This window comes from Microchirus variegatus, assembly GCF_963457635.1.
Source record: "Microchirus variegatus genome assembly, chromosome: 23".
Taxonomy (NCBI): domain Eukaryota; kingdom Metazoa; phylum Chordata; class Actinopteri; order Pleuronectiformes; family Soleidae; genus Microchirus; species Microchirus variegatus.
In genome coordinates, this window is record NC_139824.1 from 5,535,160 (window position 1) to 5,552,610 (window position 17,451).

The 17,451-nt window shown below is 41.7% G+C and overlaps 1 protein-coding gene across 1 annotated transcript in view; it reads left to right on the forward strand.

Annotated features, from left to right (window-relative positions):
* sdk1a (sidekick cell adhesion molecule 1a) overlaps nt 1-12,124 on the forward strand; it is a gene marked incomplete at both ends in the record, with an annotated part of 322,636 nt that extends 310,512 nt beyond the window's left edge. Inside the window, 9 exons of the mRNA XM_083909607.1 lie at nt 3,458-3,644; nt 3,742-3,879; nt 3,980-4,141; nt 4,745-4,870; nt 5,274-5,438; nt 5,905-6,042; nt 9,349-9,469; nt 9,562-9,691; nt 11,819-12,124. Of these exons, the coding sequence (XP_083765733.1) occupies nt 3,458-3,644; nt 3,742-3,879; nt 3,980-4,141; nt 4,745-4,870; nt 5,274-5,438; nt 5,905-6,042; nt 9,349-9,469; nt 9,562-9,691; nt 11,819-12,124 (1,473 nt within the window). The remainder of the gene's footprint in view (nt 1-3,457; nt 3,645-3,741; nt 3,880-3,979; nt 4,142-4,744; nt 4,871-5,273; nt 5,439-5,904; nt 6,043-9,348; nt 9,470-9,561; nt 9,692-11,818) is intronic.
* Between the last annotated feature and the right edge of the window lie 5,327 nt (nt 12,125-17,451).

The window sequence follows — 17,451 nt, forward strand, 5'->3', positions numbered from 1 at the left end:
TTTTAGTGGTTTTCACTTAGTGTAAGTATAGGCGATAAAACACACGATGTTTAGACCTACCGCGGAATTACGACATAGCGAGCATTTCACCGTGAATGTTGGCACCCAGCCAGGCAGAGTACTTCAGAGCTCCACTGTAGCTCCTCCTTGTCCCTGTGAAATACGAGAGTGCAGGCGAGGGAGGAAGAGTGGCTGCACAGCGGAGCACAGTGTTTTACACAAACTTCCAGCCTCAGAGGATTTGTGTGTCCAGTGGATATATTTTATTTATGAAAAAAATGTTCACAAGCTTCACAAGCCCTTTGTTGTTGATCGTGTATGTAAATTCCTGTGCTAGAAAAACACCTTGAACGCACCAGTTACGTGCCGCTGCAGTTATGTGGCCTTTAGTGAGTGACATGTGTGGATCAATAATATGAAGAGCACGCGTTTGAAAGCACTGCAGAAAGATGTAGATGTTGTCCTACATTTCTTCTCAACCAAAGGCTACCTTTCTGTCGTGTTTCCACGTTCTCTCCTCATTATTGATCCACACACGTCACTTGCAGCTGCAGTAACACTGGTGCATTCAAGGTGTTTTTCTAGCATAGGAATTTTCAAACACGCCGCACCAAATTCGTGGTCACTCTATGCATTACGGTGAAACGCAGTAACAACGGGTAAACGGACATTACTATGGGGTATACAGAGCGGGGGTTGTGACGACGGTGCATGACAATAGGTGATAAGTGGCGACAATATGGCTGTGGATAGTAAGTTAGATCGACACTCCCCTGGAAGCAGTGGATGTGTGTTTACCTGGGTCTCATTCACATGTAAATGATCAGGCACAAAACCGAGCGTTCTGAAAAAGGCTGTTTTGGCAGAGTCATTGAACTGCTATTGTGCTTCATCCTTATGATATTTTGACTAAAGCATGACACAGACATGTTCATTAGGGCATCGGGAACTAGTTTAACTTGGGGTAATAGGGTATAATATGGGCTCTTTAAGACTTTATAAAAATGGACATCGGTTGCAAAACTCCCGTCAAGAAGCCTCAAGAATTGTAGAAGCATGCAGCGATGGATATTCTGTTCACCTGACTCTTAATCACATATCTGTCAAACACTTCACTTGACAGGCTTCAAACTTGGCAGGTGACTTAATAAGGGCTCCAGTCTGTGCAGTGTTGACTTTGAAATATTTTGGATATGAAATGCAAGACATATTGCTAGAAATGCGACCACTATTTCGCTAAAAGGGCCGCTTCCGCCCCCTCAAAACACGGGAGCATTCTGCACCAGTTACAATAGATTTGACACAGCATTAAAGCATCCTTTTGCTCGAGAGTGATATACCCAGATAATGTCAGAGAACTGGGTCAGGACATTGTTCCGAGGTTGCCGTTCACACACACTCTGGAGAATCTCCGGTCGCCTCTGCATGTCTGAAAGCATCTTAAATGCAGGGTTCAGTTGGAATCCTTGAGAATTTTGGAGAGAGTGCTTGAATTTTTTTTCACTGAATGGTTTGCTATTCTGTATTCTATACATTTCTGCATGTGACTATTATGAAACACAATTTTTGGTTGCTTATAGCACAATACCATCACATTTATTGTGATAAGAAAAGTGAAATAATCATTTTGAGAACATATGCATTCCTGTATATTTATCATTGGTAAAAAGGTGCTGGCAAAGAATGAAAATGAACCCTGGAGGTGCTTAAAAAAAGAGCTTAAATTTGACCCTGGAAAAGGTTAATGCATCCTGTAAATGTAGTCCCAAATGTAGGGTTTTGAAACAAAGAAAACAATGGTTCTAATCCACAGTGAGATTATTGCTGTGTCTGTGGACGTGTTCTGCATAAAACTCTCTTTAATCAACGTTTTCTCTAGTAAAACATAGTCTTTATAAAACATGGTTCAGTAAGGGAAGCAAAGGACATAATAGTATATGATGCATGTTGCTTGGTGGATTGGATGAGGGAATAAAACAACACATATTATTGGCCATTTTTGACACTTTATTCATTTTACACTGTCAGGGACTGTAGGGGTGTGTGGAAGATCCATACACCTATGACTGGCACACACCTGGCAGCGATATTCAGCTCAAAACAAGAGTGAATACCAACAGGAGATTATTGCAAGGGATTTTGGCACATTTTCTGGCGGCGACAACCACAAGTTTAGCTGTGTTGGTCATTCCACAGAAGCACCATCCTTTACAAGTTTTACCTCGTTGTAAAGGTGTAATCAGGTTTTCCAACAATATATGTAATACAACACCAACAGATATTATTAAAAGGGGGAAATGATTGACTCTATAAAGTTTCCCAACTTTTTTGGGGGGGAGTTTATTGAGCAGGAATTAAAAACTTTGAGCAGACTACATTTTGAATTCAAAAGCACTGAGCAGTAACTTTGGGTACTTTTAGGAGAGGCTACCTTTTTTTGGATACTTCAAATGACAACATGATGCAGATATACAACAAATACTCCCAAAAAAATCTTTAATTTGCAGCACCTGTTGTCTCGTTGGATTTAGCAAGCTAGCATAAGATCTGGCTTTGTCTTCTGATTAATACGGGATTAATGCACGGAGATGGTGTTTTTACAGGTCTGTCCATTCCACAGGTGACTGACATTTTTCATTTTTGTGACAATGCATTAATTAATTGGTTACAATCGGGTTGTGGAGAGGACTTTTTTTTTTTTAAGTAAAAAATGCTCTCCCAAAAATTATCTCCCAACTACGGAAGCGTAGTAATTTATTTTCGGGTTTTTTTTGTTTTGTTTTTTTCCGTTTTTCTGACCAATATATTTTTTTCCTGTTTAATCTGTCAATTTTTTTTCCTGATTTTCTGAGTAATTATTTTCCTGTTTTTCTGAGTAATTTTTTTCTGTTTCTTTTATGAATTATTGAGAACTCTCACGAGCCTTCAAGTGACTCCCATAGACCTATGGTGACTCCTTCCCGCACATACATGCATACATGCCTCATCAACTATCTACCGTACCTGACTTGGAGAGCGCAGACCTCCGCCAGGGTCGAGTGCTTTTCTAGTTTTGAATATTTTATTCTAATCATTTAGGGGGAAAATGCTGTGAAAAAGTTGTAGGCACAGTGCCGACAAAATACACCCTGTCGACACGCCTCTGTCAGACAACGAGTGTCCGAAAAACAAACCAAAAAAATAAATTGCTCTGAAAAACAGGAAAATAATTACTCAGAAAATCAGGAAAAAATTAGACAGAAAAACAGGAACAAAATTACTCTACTACTACTAAAAAACAATCAAAAAAACAAACCGAAAATTAATTACTCAGAAAAACGGGAGTTTTTTTTTTTTTCAAGTGAATGCAAAACCCTTCCGTACCCATGCCTTTAAGTGGGGGAGAAGAAAAAAAGGAGCAGACAAATCATTAGGAACTGAGCCAATAATGTTAACAGTGATTATTTGTGTGTTGTAGATCCACTACTGGGAACGGGACAAGCACAACGAGACTGAGAAGGTGAAAGTGGTTTTTGTCCCGGATACCCATGTGCATCTCACCAACCTGACCAGTTACATGCCTTACCTGGTCACACTGACGGCCTTTAACACAGCCGGTGACGGACCAGCCAGTGAGCCACGCGGAGCTCGGACCCTGCAGTCTGGTACGGGCTGTTTTCCCCGAACGAGCAAGCAGCATATTAAGTTACTTTTTATATATTTCCTGTGTCCATCCTCCTTTCATTCACCATGTGTCTGCAGCTCCCAGTCAGCCCAGCTCCCTGTCCTTCTCAGAGGTGACTGGAGGAAGTGTCAACGTGTCTTGGGGAGCTCCACTCACTCCTAATGGACAACTGGAGGGCTACAGAGTCGTCTACCAGCCCACAGCTCCTGTGCTAGGTACACACACTCTCATATACAGTACACACTCTCACTCACAGAGAGCCGTGTTGATGATGACTAAACATACATTACTGCTGAACTGTCTGTGTGCGAGCAGGAGTGAGTAAAGTTGTGACAGTGGACGTGAAGGGCAGCTGGCAGCGGTGGCTCAAAGTCCGGGACCTTGTCAAAGGAGCAACATACACGTTCAGTGTTCAGGCTCTAACAGTCAGTTATGGACCAGCCATAAAAGAAAATCTCACTGCCCAGCCTGCACAAGGTATGTTTAAGGAAATGTAAAAAGAAAATAATCATAATAAAGACAAAAGCCCACTTATGTCTTTTGAGACCAAGGTGATGCTTTCAAATGTGTTGAATATCTGACCATTCAATTTACAGCTAGAGAAAAGTGAGATATGCAGCAAGAAAGCTTTAACCACCAAGTATGTGACATTCATGTTTAGAAAATTACATTGATTAAAATGACACATATTTTCAGTTTTGTTTTTTTTGGCCTTCACGCAACTAAGTTGTCGAGAATGCCGCAATGGCGCCATCGAAATCATTCAGTATATTAATAATCAGTGTAGATTATACATTTTTATATCAGAATTTGTGTGGACATAGCAGTAGAAATAGCTAAAATCGCTGGCTCCTGATTAGATGAACTTTTGTAGGATACTGAAGAAGTTGCTTCTCATTTTATTGTCAGAGTCTGAGACTTCGAGATCCCCTGGCACAGCTAATATTCTGGTTCAGTGACATCTGTCAGAATAAAGTGCAATTAAATACATATTTAACACATTCCAGTGACAACTGCTTCTAGATTTGCATGTTCAGAGAGTACGGCACATGAATAACAATCGCGTGCGTGTTGTCATAGGCTCCCCTGGCTCTCCTGTGGAAATGTCCATCACCAAGACGTCCTCTGCTCTCAGTATCCAGTGGTCAGAGGGAGATACCGGTGCAGCACCTGTGACTGGATACGTCATTGAAGCTCGTCCATCAGGTGAGCTTCAGCGCAGTTTGCCTCACAGGCTCCTTTTCACTGTGATACAGTCATTCCTTTCTTTACTCATGAGAGGCGTTAAGTGCTACCCTTCACTAAACTTTACTAAGCACAGCTTTCTCTGGGGCTCATTATGACCTGCTGTGCAAATCAAGTCAGCAGCAATTTTCTAATAAAGACTACCAGAGGTGTAATACAGCATGTGGATGTCTACGGGAAAAACCCTAGACTGTGGTATAATTGCACTCCTGATAATAGTACATAAGAGCATGGTTTTAACAATGCACTGGCCGGGAGATCATCATCATCACAACTGCCTGAAATGTAATAAGATTTTTTTTTGAATGATGACATTTGTAATTGTCTAAAGGAAGCTTCGTTTTTTTCTTATCTTTCCCTCCAGATGAAGGTGTGTGGGATTCCTTCATCAGACCCCTCCCTCCCAGCACCAGATCCGTTTCAGTGCCGATGGAACGCCTGAGGTCGGGGATCAGCTACGAGTTTAGAGTCATAGCTGTTAATCGCTATGGTTACGGACAGCCGAGTGCACCCTCTGCTGCTCTCGCTGGTAAACACACACACACACACACACACACACACACACACACACACACACACACACACACACCATGCTCAGATTCAAACCCTTGGTCTTATAGTTCTGACTTGAGGTGTGACTGGATTTTAATTCTGCTGCAATCACTGTTGAGAGTTACTGAGAGTGTCTTTGTCTGCCTTTGGAAATGTTGCCATCTAGAGGCAGATTTGCAAACTACAACTGAGCTTTTTGTGTTAATAGTAGATTATCTGAGTGTGCACAATAATGAGAAAATGAGACTTACGCATGGTGATTTGTTTCAACTTGTACATGTATTTTATGAACTGTGGAACTAAGTGCCTCCATTCAAAAGTCAGGAACCTTCACAGACTGAGGAATATTTCCTGTCCTGTGGGATAGACTGCAGCATCAAGATGAGCCACAGCGAAGGAACAGTTGACATCGATCTGATACGTGTCCCTCTCTCTGCCTGCAGCGCTGTCAGAACGTCCGTTTTATGAGGAGTGGTGGTTCTTGCTGGTAATGGCGCTGGTGGGACTCATCGTCATTCTGGTCTTGGTCTTCACACTGCTGCTGCACGGCCACAGCACCAAGTTCAAGGCGTGTGGCACAGGTCTGTAGCATGTTCCTACCACTGATCTCCCAGTTTGACAGATAAATAACAGTTTTGCATAAAATGCTACTCTGAATTGAGTCTTGGAGTTTTAACTTTAATCAACAAGTGGCTTGAGGGTGTAGCAACGCTGGCAGTGTTTTGGTGACACATCACATTTACTCATTTTTAAAATTTTACATTTAATAAAAACACAAAAACATCACTAAATTCTACTACTATTACTTCTACAACTGTTCAAAAATAAAATATGTTTTAGATATGTTTATTTTACATCAAATATGTGTAAATATACCAGATTTTTTGGGATGTTTTGGCTGATTAGAGCTTAAAGGTCCCATATTATGCAAAATCAACTTTTTAATCATTTTAATCCTTATATTTGGGACTCTGGTGGCCAAAGTGTGAAAAAAGATGACTCACTCATGTTTTTGTGGTCCTCCTCAGTCTAAGTACCGGAGATGAAACACGAGATGTTGACTTCCGCGCTCACTGGGACGTCACAATGCGCTAAATTCCTGAAATTGTTGTCTCGCGGAGCTCCGCTTTGTCCGTAAAACACGCAAGAGTACTGCCAGGGCAAAGATATCCGAAAAACCAGAAGTCTGCGAAGTCCGCAAAAAGTTATATTCTTGGCTCCACAGTGCAGCACAGAGTCCTACACAAACTTCCAGCCTCAGAGGATTTATCTGTCCAGTGGATACATAGCTCCCAGTAGCCTCTGTGGCTGATGTCATTTCCTGTCCCTTAAGTTTTGTTTTACACAGACATGTTCGTTAGCACACCAGGAAACTAGTTTAACTTGGAGAAATAGGATATAGTATGACTCCTTAAAATCAACAGTCAGACTTCAAGGTGCAGGAGAACTGTGATTCAGGACTTTGAACTCTAGAGGGCAGCATTTAGCCTCTTGGTGTACAGCCTTTCAGATTTAATAGGAGAAGAAGGGAAACCCTGCAGTGTGCTGTGTGGGCTAGACCATCTCACTTCAACAACGCATGACTTCCGTCTCCTCCTCTGACTGGGCGCTTCACAGGATACAGACCCTGAATTGGGACACGTCTAGTGACTTAACCCAAGCAGAATCCACACACTGTTCACACAACTTCCAATGTCTCACATGGTGCAGTTCGAGAAAGTAGCTCCTCGATGAACACAAGTCATTCACTCTTTCTTCAGCTGTTTCATGTGATTCTAGTAAACTGTAAGCTGTGATGGGACTGCATCGTTCATAACTGTTTATGAGGGACAAGGGAGGTGTTTCCTTGTCCTCAAACATTTTTAATTTGTCAAGATTACTTGTTGCTGTCACCCTCTTCTTGCCTCTTCTTGATCTTAATGCCGTCTATCATGGTGCACTTACATTCCGGTGCACTTAATTACAGGCTGTAGGTCCCTCACACACACCATTGCACTTTGTACTCTCTGGTCAGCTGCTCATCATTGTCCACGCTGCATAGACTCTTGACGTTCTTACTTTTACTGTCCCCTCTGTCCGCACAGAGCAAAAAGGTATTTTCCTCCTCTGCCCCCTCAACCTGGAACATGCTTCAGCTGAGTCTCATGCTGTTTAGCTTGTTTCCCATAGGGAATTTTAGAATTCCTTCAGCGTCACTATAGATGGCATCTTTGGGAACTTCTGCTCTTGCTCTTTTAATTTGAATTTGCTTATTTACTTGACACATTCCCTTTATTGTTGTCCTTGACAGGTCTCTCTTGAAAATGAGACCCCATGTCTCAGTGGGTTAACCTGTATAAATAAAGATTACATAAAATAGAGGAGCAAAGAAATTGTAAAATATTTACTTTTAAGTAACTCTGTTATCAAAATAATAATTAAAAAACATGTTCGGCAATTGTTGGAAAATCACAGATTCATCGTGACTCATTTCTATCCTTTCACACTTACAAAAGTTGAAAATGAAAATTAGTGCGCATGCGTCAACCGGCGTGCAGCCTTTTACAGTCGCTCCTGTTCATTCATATACTTTTTAAACTTTTGCTTTATTTCCCATACTTTTTTTTTCGTTGTATGTCTAGTAACTTGTGTTTAAGTAGTTTCCCTCTCAGAACATGTTAATTGATGGAGTAAATTGATTACAGTCTGATATGGAGCAACTGTAACTAAACAATTTCCTCCGGGATAATAAAAGTATTCTGATTCTGATTCTGTCAGAGAATTCATTATTATATCCAGCCCTAGTCTAAAGTTATTTGTGTTCGGTTGGCAAATGGTGACACTTCTTTCAGTTGTGTAGCAACATTGTCAAACAGCAATGTCTTGAAGCGTCCACAGTCTCATTACAACAGACTTCACTTTTACACTGTGACACAGCTTATATCTGAATAATGCAGCAGCTCACTTGTTTTCTTATTTAGAGTGAAATAGCCTCCGGCAGTGTTGTTCCTTTAGAATAAGTGTAAAGTGTCATTTGAGAGAAAAACAAGATCAGGTTTGTTACCTCATGATAATTTACGCCAAACACAACATGGACACAAAATGGCTTCACTGCAGCAACACTGTCACGTCAGCACAGCTTCAGGGTGCTTGATACAGTTTTCTGATTCATTTTTAATGTTTGCTGTGCCAGTGCCAGGACATTTTACATGCAAAAGTCATTTATATTAAAGATAATAAATCTGTGCTGGAAAGTAACTTCACTAAAAAATACGTCAGTTGTTCGGAGACTTTTAAAAAGTAATTGACATTTTGCTGCAAGTATCTTGTGGCCCTTTTCCACTTCCGTCCCGCCCGCCTCGCCTCAAGTGACTTGTGACTTGTGACTTGTAAAGCAGTTGTTTTCAGTGTAACTGGATCAAAAACATTTGTTCAGTACTTCCTCCATGACGGGAGCACAGACTCAGTCTGACACAGTCACTGGACTGAAATACAAAGGCAGTGTTTGTGATGCCAGTCGCGATCAGACTCCTCTATTAAATATTGAGATTTAAGACATTTCCCTGGTAGTTGTTGGAGATTAACCCACGTTTTTAGGATTGTTAAGTATTCTTAACTGATCTACAGTTCGGTTGTGCCGTGGCTGTGGTGAGTCGTGGCGATTAGAGCAACAATAGTGTTTACAACAGGTTATTATAGAATGGATTTTTTAGAAAAAGTGATAAAAGATAAATTAATGACAGAATGACACAAATCTCCTGGGACTTTTTTGTTATTTATATATAGCGTGACACACAATTTCAGGAAACGGTTTTAGCTGCTGTTGCACACAACTGACCAAAGTGCTTTTTATCTTTAGTTAAAACGACTGAACGTCTGATTCCTTTTTTATTTCTGTGCCTGTCCAGGGAAGCACGTGTCTACAGTGGAGGAGTCGGTAACTCTGGACAACGGAGGATTCACTGCTCTGGAGCTCAACAGCAGAACCATCAACACCAAGAACTCCTTCCTGAAAAAGAATGGGACCAGGTGAACACACACACACACACAGAAAAATACATATTTCTAGATTTAATCAAAATACAACATTAATACCAGATTTAATGTGTGTGTATGTGCAGATCTCCCCCCAGGCCTAGTCCAGGCGGCCTTCATTACTCTGATGAGGACATCTGTAACAACTATAATGGGGCTGTTCTCACTGAGAGCACCACACTCACAGAGAAACCCACTGAGGTCTCAGAGTCAGAGGTATCTATCTCTCTTTCTTTCTATCTACCCACCCATCTCTTCTTGCCTTTACTCAATCATTTGCTCCCTCAGTCAGGTCTGATAACACTGCTTGATAGAGCCTCTTTTCATATGACCTACGTTCGATTGTTTCTGTTCACAAAGACCAAACAGAGGCAGAATAATAACGACAACAAAATCAAAAGCTTATTATTTCAGCTTTACAATCACTGACACTGATTTGATGACCTTTAGAGTGTGAACATGCTTTTTGGCGTGTAATTAAAGGTGCATTATGTAATAAATCTAAAGCAACTGGCCATAAAATCCTCCTAATATGGAATAATGTTCATATAACATAATGAACTGACCAACAACAACAGTACAGCCAAAATATTTGCATTAAAAACAATATTTAGCAGACTGCAAATCATGTTCATGTTTTGAAATCATGTTTTGGCATGTGGCGCCACCTACTGCCGTCTACCAATCATTGCAGTGCAGTAGAGTCTCAGATGCCGAGCAACCACGGGTTGCCAGTTATGTCAGAAAACGAAACCCAAAAGACCTCGGTATTTTGAATTTGATTGTAGTAACTTTTTTTGGCCACATTCTTACATATGGCATCTTTAAGTCTAATTAAACAGTTTAAGTCTGACTCGTGTTTGATGTCACTGAGTCCAAACTGGATAATTAAAAAAAAAACAAAAAAACTTAACAATAAAAGATTAGTTATGGTGCTTTTCCATGATACAGCTCCAGCACAACTACTCGGTTTGGTATCATTTTCCATGACTATATTACCTACCAACGTGGGCGGAGTCATCACAGCACGGCTGCATGAAACTGCTGTGACGTCATATTATATGCGACACGAACACAAAAACTGGTGACTAGTGACTTGTAAAGCAGTTGTTTACTGAATCATTAGACTCGGTTAATTTAAAGGTATTGTTCACAGAAACGTTCAGTACTTCCTGCAAGACCGGAGCACACTGAACTGAAATATTGCTGAACGGGTTGTGATTTGACACACGGTTGCTGGCTTTCAGCAGTGCTGTCACTAAATACACCAGTCTCCTCTGTTAAATATTGAGATTTTAGACATTTCCTTTTGCAAAATGTTAAAATTAATTGCAAAATTAACGCATGCTTTTTAACTGATCTACAGTTTGGCATTGTTTGGTTTGATTCTTGTGTCGGACGTCGCACTCATGATTCTTCAAGCGACGACACTCTTTGCCAATCAGTGGCCGGTAGTGTGTTGATGTCACGTTTAGTATCGGCTCAGCTCGGCAACAGGTATTATCATTAATGAAGGTGTTGAGTTGAGTCGTGCAGGGACTGTCAGCCACTGATGTGATGATCACCTTATTTTAACACAAAACCTCTATTGGGTTTCTCAAAATCGTTCCTGAGTCCATTCACAGATTCATTTCTGCCTGAATGACAGACACCGAGTTGTTTAGTCTCAGTATTTTCAGATTTGTGAATGTGAATCCACATGAGCAGTCACGTGACTATGATTGTGTTATGAGCAGTCAATAATGTTCATGCCCTGATTTGTCAAATTTGGATTAAATTAATGTACTCAAATAAAATGACAGATCTTAAAGGTGAAGTAAGTAGTTTATAGTGACATCAAGAGGAGAGGCTGAAATTTACAACAACAAACTGCTCCTCTGCTCACCCCCTCCCTTCCCTGAGCGCTACGGTATCCTCAGCCGGTCAAATGTCGTTCTCCGTGGTGCGTGCGTACGGTCAGGTACTGGTGTTCCTTTATCCGCTGTAAAATACGCGTGGTCCTGCATTCTAAACGCGTAAAAAGATCCGCTCTCAGCCTCGTCTCGGCGCTCGTTTTGTTCTCTCGGGTTTGTCTATACAGGCTCCCGTAGAAACATGGCGTCATGGCAATGCAACAGTGGCCCGCGACCATGTTATTTGACATGACTTTTTGAAACACTTCAAGAAAATGAAACAAAGAATATTATACATCGACTAGACAATGCAGGAGCACATAATATGTATAAAAAAGTGGATTTTGGGTTATATAAACCCATAAATACTACACAGTGTCCCTTTAAATATAGTGCAGTGTAGAAACAGTCGGTATTTGTCTCACTGATTTCCTGATCTGTGTGTGTCCAGGTAACAGACAGTGATTATGAGGACGAGCAGCCGAAGCACTCTTTCGTCAACCACTACATGAGTGACCCCACTTACTACAACTCCTGGAAACGTCAACCCAAAGGCCTGAAAGGCATCAGTGCTCCTTTTGGCTACGAGGAATGCGCCGCCGCAGACCCGGAGCCTTACTACCAGACCGTGGTGACCCAGCACAGCACAGGCGGAGCGTACACGCCAACGGGGCAGCCGGCGCTCACGCACGTGAACCCCAACACCAACCCACCGGGATCACGTACCCCAGTGACGGGATTCTCCTCATTTGTTTGACTATAGAGAGTAATTCTGCACAAAAAGGGATACACGCACACAAAAAACGATACACAAAAACGAAGGAGGGGGGGGAGAGGGGCCATGTGTGTTTGTTCTGGAGCAGAAAGTGTTTTGAGGACAAGACGAGGACACTTTGGACAGACTGGTGATGAAACTTCATGTCCCAAAGAACTAAACGTACACCTCTCACTTGTCTTCTCCCCTCGTTAACTAACAACGTCGCTGTGTGTGTTGCTCTCCTACACTTTTACGCCTCCGTCACTGTGCTTGCCTACACAGTTACTGTTTCCATGTCCACGCACAGTCGCACCGCAGGGGACACTCATGCCTGTTCAGAGACTCTCCCACGAGAGACGAAGCCGTTTGTGTAAAATGTCGAGGAGAGCGTTCAACCTTGAACTGGTTGAACATTTCTGCACAAAGCCTCTTCTCTCTTTACTGTATGTACACATGATTGCACAAAATACACAGACATTCTTTGATGCACCCCCGGTGCGGATTTCTTCCTGCAGGAGAGATGAACTTTTAAGCCTGGGAAGAATTATTAAATGCGGGGAGAAGCTTTTATGGGCAGAGTCGCATACACAGACACGGACGCTGTCAGCTTTAAAAGACCACCACACAGAGGAGAAGAGAAAATCATCAGTAATCGTCATATTTGATAAAAGATGGCGGGGTTGGGTGAGGATCCTTCAGCACTTAAAGCATTCTCAGTGAGAGTGTTGTGTGGTTTCTGAGAGAGCGACATGTGATGTTTTTTGTTTTTTTTTACTGTCTACTGCCTGTCGTCAGTGCACCTTATGCCGCATCCCCCCCGCGAGTTTCAAAATTCGAAGTTATTCTGCTGAAGTTTAATTTTGTACAAGTTGGTGTGCTTGTTTGAGTGCGACACACGTGTGTATGGCTCCCTCCCCACACGGTTCACGGTGTCTCTGTTTAACACTGCTCAGCAAAGTGGTGCCATTGTATGTGCGTTTGTATTTTGAAGATGGATTTTGTACAGGGAAACCATTTTTACTTGTGTGCTCTTATATGTACAGTAGTTAGTTCAGCCAGGTCTGTGTAATTCAAAGCAAATAGTGAAACAGCACTGGAGAGAGTTGACAAATGCACTGGTGGATTAAGAGGAAAAAGGAGGCGACAGAGTTAGAATACTTTACCATAAACGTAAGCTTCAGTGAACAAGTGTGGAAGAGGAACACAGGACAAACACCCCGTCCCTGAACTCTGGTCTCACCTCCAGACGTCAGCCTGACACGTACTGGATGTACTTTGAACTTCCTCTCAAGTGCAAACAAATATCCTCCGTACGTTTTTGTTCATGTATGTTTTAAGATTCTCCACCCAACAACTCACACAGACCGCCAGCGCCCGCCACCCCCACCCACCTCCCCCCTCACCCTGTCACGCTTGTTTTGAGTCTCATACAGCGTGTGAATAAATGGTCATTGTTTAACAGTGTGTCTGTCTTGTCCAATTTAGTTCTGGGACTGTGAACACATGTCTGCGTGTGTCACCACTACATTACGTTAGCTGAAATGTGTCTGAAAATGCCTGAAATAAACTCTCAGCTCACACTCGAGCAAAAAAAAAAGAAAAGTATTTTAGCTCAGTGTGTGAAAACAGCTGTTCTATTCTTCCATTCAATTTTCCAGGTCATAGGAAGTTATTAAAAAAGAAAAGTATTTAAAAGTGAATAAAGTGTTTTTTCTGCCCATAAATGTCGCTTATGTCTTACAGTCAGAGGTGGACTCAGGTTTAAACACTCGGCTTAAAAATTGCCAGGTTAATACAGCAGGTGAGTCCGTCTTCTCTTTGGAAGGAATAACAACTTTTTGGGCATCAAACTTTCAAATCATCGGCAAAGTCAGTGAATCTGACACCAGCTCAGCAAACATGTCACAAAACAAAATCAGTAATCAAATAAAAAAGGAAAGCAGTAAAGATAGATAGATAGATAGATAGATAGATAGATAGATAGATAGATAGATAGATAGATAGATAGATAGATAGATAGATAGATAGATAGATAGATAGATAGATAGATAGATAGATAGATAGATAGATAGATTGATAGATTATTTTATCACAAAGTGCAAATTGTGATGTCTCAGCAACAACATATCACATATTGCTTTACATGGAATAAAATGTCAATATACTGTATACACACATACAATACTATATTACTAAATTAGTCCTATAAAATACTAATTCATTCATCTTTTAAGCAATTTCCCCCCAGGGATTAATAAAGTATTCCTGATTATGGACAATATATTACATTAAATACATAGGTTTTTAGATATTTAAGTAAATTATTTAATCAATAAAAAGAAAATAATAATTTTTATTTTATTTTATTTATTTCATTGCCGTGCGTCTCCCAGGCGGCAGGCGTCGCTGTGGCGCAGCGGAACACAGCAACTGTGGGGTGTAACTGTTGTGATGTCCGGTAAAATGACTGTTAGCATGGCGGATTTATTTTTCACTTCGTGTGTACACTGTTAGTCACACATACGTCGGTGTTGTAATACAACAACACCCACAGACAGACAGTCTGCAGACCGCGCGGCTGCAGTGACCTTCTTCCCGTGGCTGCTGCTCCTCGGCAGCGGCAGCGGGAGCAGCGCCACACCGCTCCCCGTTACTCTGCGTGTCGGTGCCCCCACACGTCGGGACTTTTCTGTGACCCAGTTTGGTAGGTGAGTTTTTCACTCTCCTCCTCATCGATTATCGATGACTGAGACTAAGAATGAACCTCTGTATTTCTTCCGTATACGCTTTTACACATGTCCTGTTTCTTGTCAGTTGCCGTACGTGTGGACGTGTTAGCTAGGAGACATGTTCTTCAAACCGACATAAACCACGATTGGAAACATAGTTGTGTCTGTTGTTTGTGTCTTGTTGTGAGCATTCCATTTCAGTGACGGTTTAAAACAAACTCCCCGATTCCTGTCCAGCCGAGGGGGCCTTCGTGGGGCCCCACTCCCCCCAGCTGGTTTATTATCCCTCTTAAAAAACGCACAGCACTGACTTGAATTAGTTGAGACAGCAACGCCAATTCATGGATAACCTTAATCCTAATTCTTAAACCTATTCCTCTTCTAAAATGACGCATTGAGCCCACAACAGGACTTGTTTAAATTGCTGTGTTGCTGGTTTTATTTACATTTGTACACTCTACATTGTTTTTGTTACTGATCTACAATTCGTGATTTGGTTTGTTTACTGTGTCCTATGTCAAGCTCATGACTCCAGTAATTACACTGCAATCAGTGGCCGGTGTCGTGCCAATGTAGGTAACCCCGACCGCCGCGGAGGCGGAGAAACAGTGGTGCGCTTGCTTTCACCCAAGTAAATTAAAACTAACAACAATTGCATTGTTTAATGATTTATTTTATGTATACTTCACATACTACTATATAACCTCTGGTATTATGAACAGCTTTCTTCTCTTATAGCCAAAGATATGGGGGGAAACACATTATTTCAGACTGTTTACGTGGCTGCCATAATTTGTATTAATACATATCTTTGGCTAGAAAAGAAGAAAGTTGTTCATAATCCAAGAGGTTATATAGTAGTATGTGAAGTATACATAAAATAAATCATTTGATGATCAGGTTTCATCTGTCCATTTTGAGGGGGGATACAAATTATGGCAGCCATGTAAACAGTCTGAAATAATGTGTTTCCAGGGGAAACACTTTCTGTCGGGGATACCTACATTGGCACGACACCGGCAGTCTGTTGATGCATATATTTAGTATTGGTTCAGTTCACTTGACACATTGCCAGAGCAGGTACTAAAAAAGTACCAGGTACTATCCCTAATGGAAAAGCAAAAAGTTGAGGTGACCCGTGCTGTGCTGTGCTGTGCTGTGCTAGAACTGTATAGTGGAAAAATGTCAAGTGCCATATGTATCGTATCGGCTTTTGTTTTAGCAGAGGACTTGTGAGGCTGACACAGATCAATCCTACAGAACCATGAGGACAAATGGTTCTGAATAGGTCAGTGTAGAAAAGAGCATAAAGAGTGAACAAAAATGTGCACTTGTGAAGCTGTTTGGACATTGACAGCCATTCATTTGTGCAGCTTCAACAATTTGATTTGAATATTGTGATGGTTTTGGACCAGACTGCCTAGCCACTTGCCACAGGAGTGTTTTGGTAGGAGCTCATGAGAACAGTTGTTTCAGTTTTTTTTAGACCTTGACCCATGCAAGGTAGTATATTTCTGGATGTCTCAGACTTTGCTTTATCAGACAGGTCCCTTTTTTCCAACCATATAAGTCCCGAGGCTAAAACTTCTCATTTACACTATGCAGGAGACTTGGAGTACCCCTTAACTCACTGGTTTTAGCATATTTTTTTAAGGCGACTGGGGATCACACATTTAACGGGATCATAGACGACATGATTTGTAAAACCACCTGAAGCCAATAGGTGAGCCTGAGACTAACTTCTGTTTCTGCTTCTCTTATAGCTTTCCTCCTCTTACCTGGAGTGGAACAAACCATTTGGAGCTTGAACACAGAAGCCGATGGTGGTATTTTTAATTAAATGACTTGTGCACTTGAGTTGAAGAAGAAAACAAATTAGCCTTAGTGGTGACTAAAACCCACTCAACAAAGACTAACCATGTGTGACACAAAGGAAGCAGATGAGGAGGTGAAGAAACAGGACATCTGTTTGGAGCAGCTCGCAGAGCCACTTCTGATTATCTTGTCCCCACCTCCGCCTTTCTTGCCTGTTCCAGGCAAACCAACCATGCTTTGGCCCAAGTGGCTTAAAGCTTTTGAAAACTACCTTGACGGGCTTGGTGAAAATGCACTTGTAGACTTCACTAAGTGTGCGCTTCTACAGAATTGCCTTGGCCCGGAAGGCCAGCGAATCTTCACAACACTGATCCAGAAAGGAACCACGTATGCTGCTTCCATCTCAGTGCTGGCAAGTTTCTTCAGCGTGGACCTCGCCTCTCAGGTGTGCCGCCTTAAATTCCATCAGAGGGCTCAGATGCCTGGAGAGACTGTAGACCAGTTTGTGTCTGCATTAGAAGAACTGCTGAAGCCCTGCAACTATGGAGACTTAAAAGACAAACTTATTTTGGATCAGCTTATAATGAAAACAAACTGCCCACATCTCAAAGAAGGGATTTTGCTGGAGAGGGGTACTATGACATTGGCTGCAGCTATGCTTATTGCTAAAGAGGTGGAATCTGGTTTAAATGAATCCGAGCTGTTTGATTTTCACGGGGTCAGTGTGGATATTGGAGATGATGTCGTCCCGCCTGTTCAAAAGAAGGCCAGAAGAGGGCGACC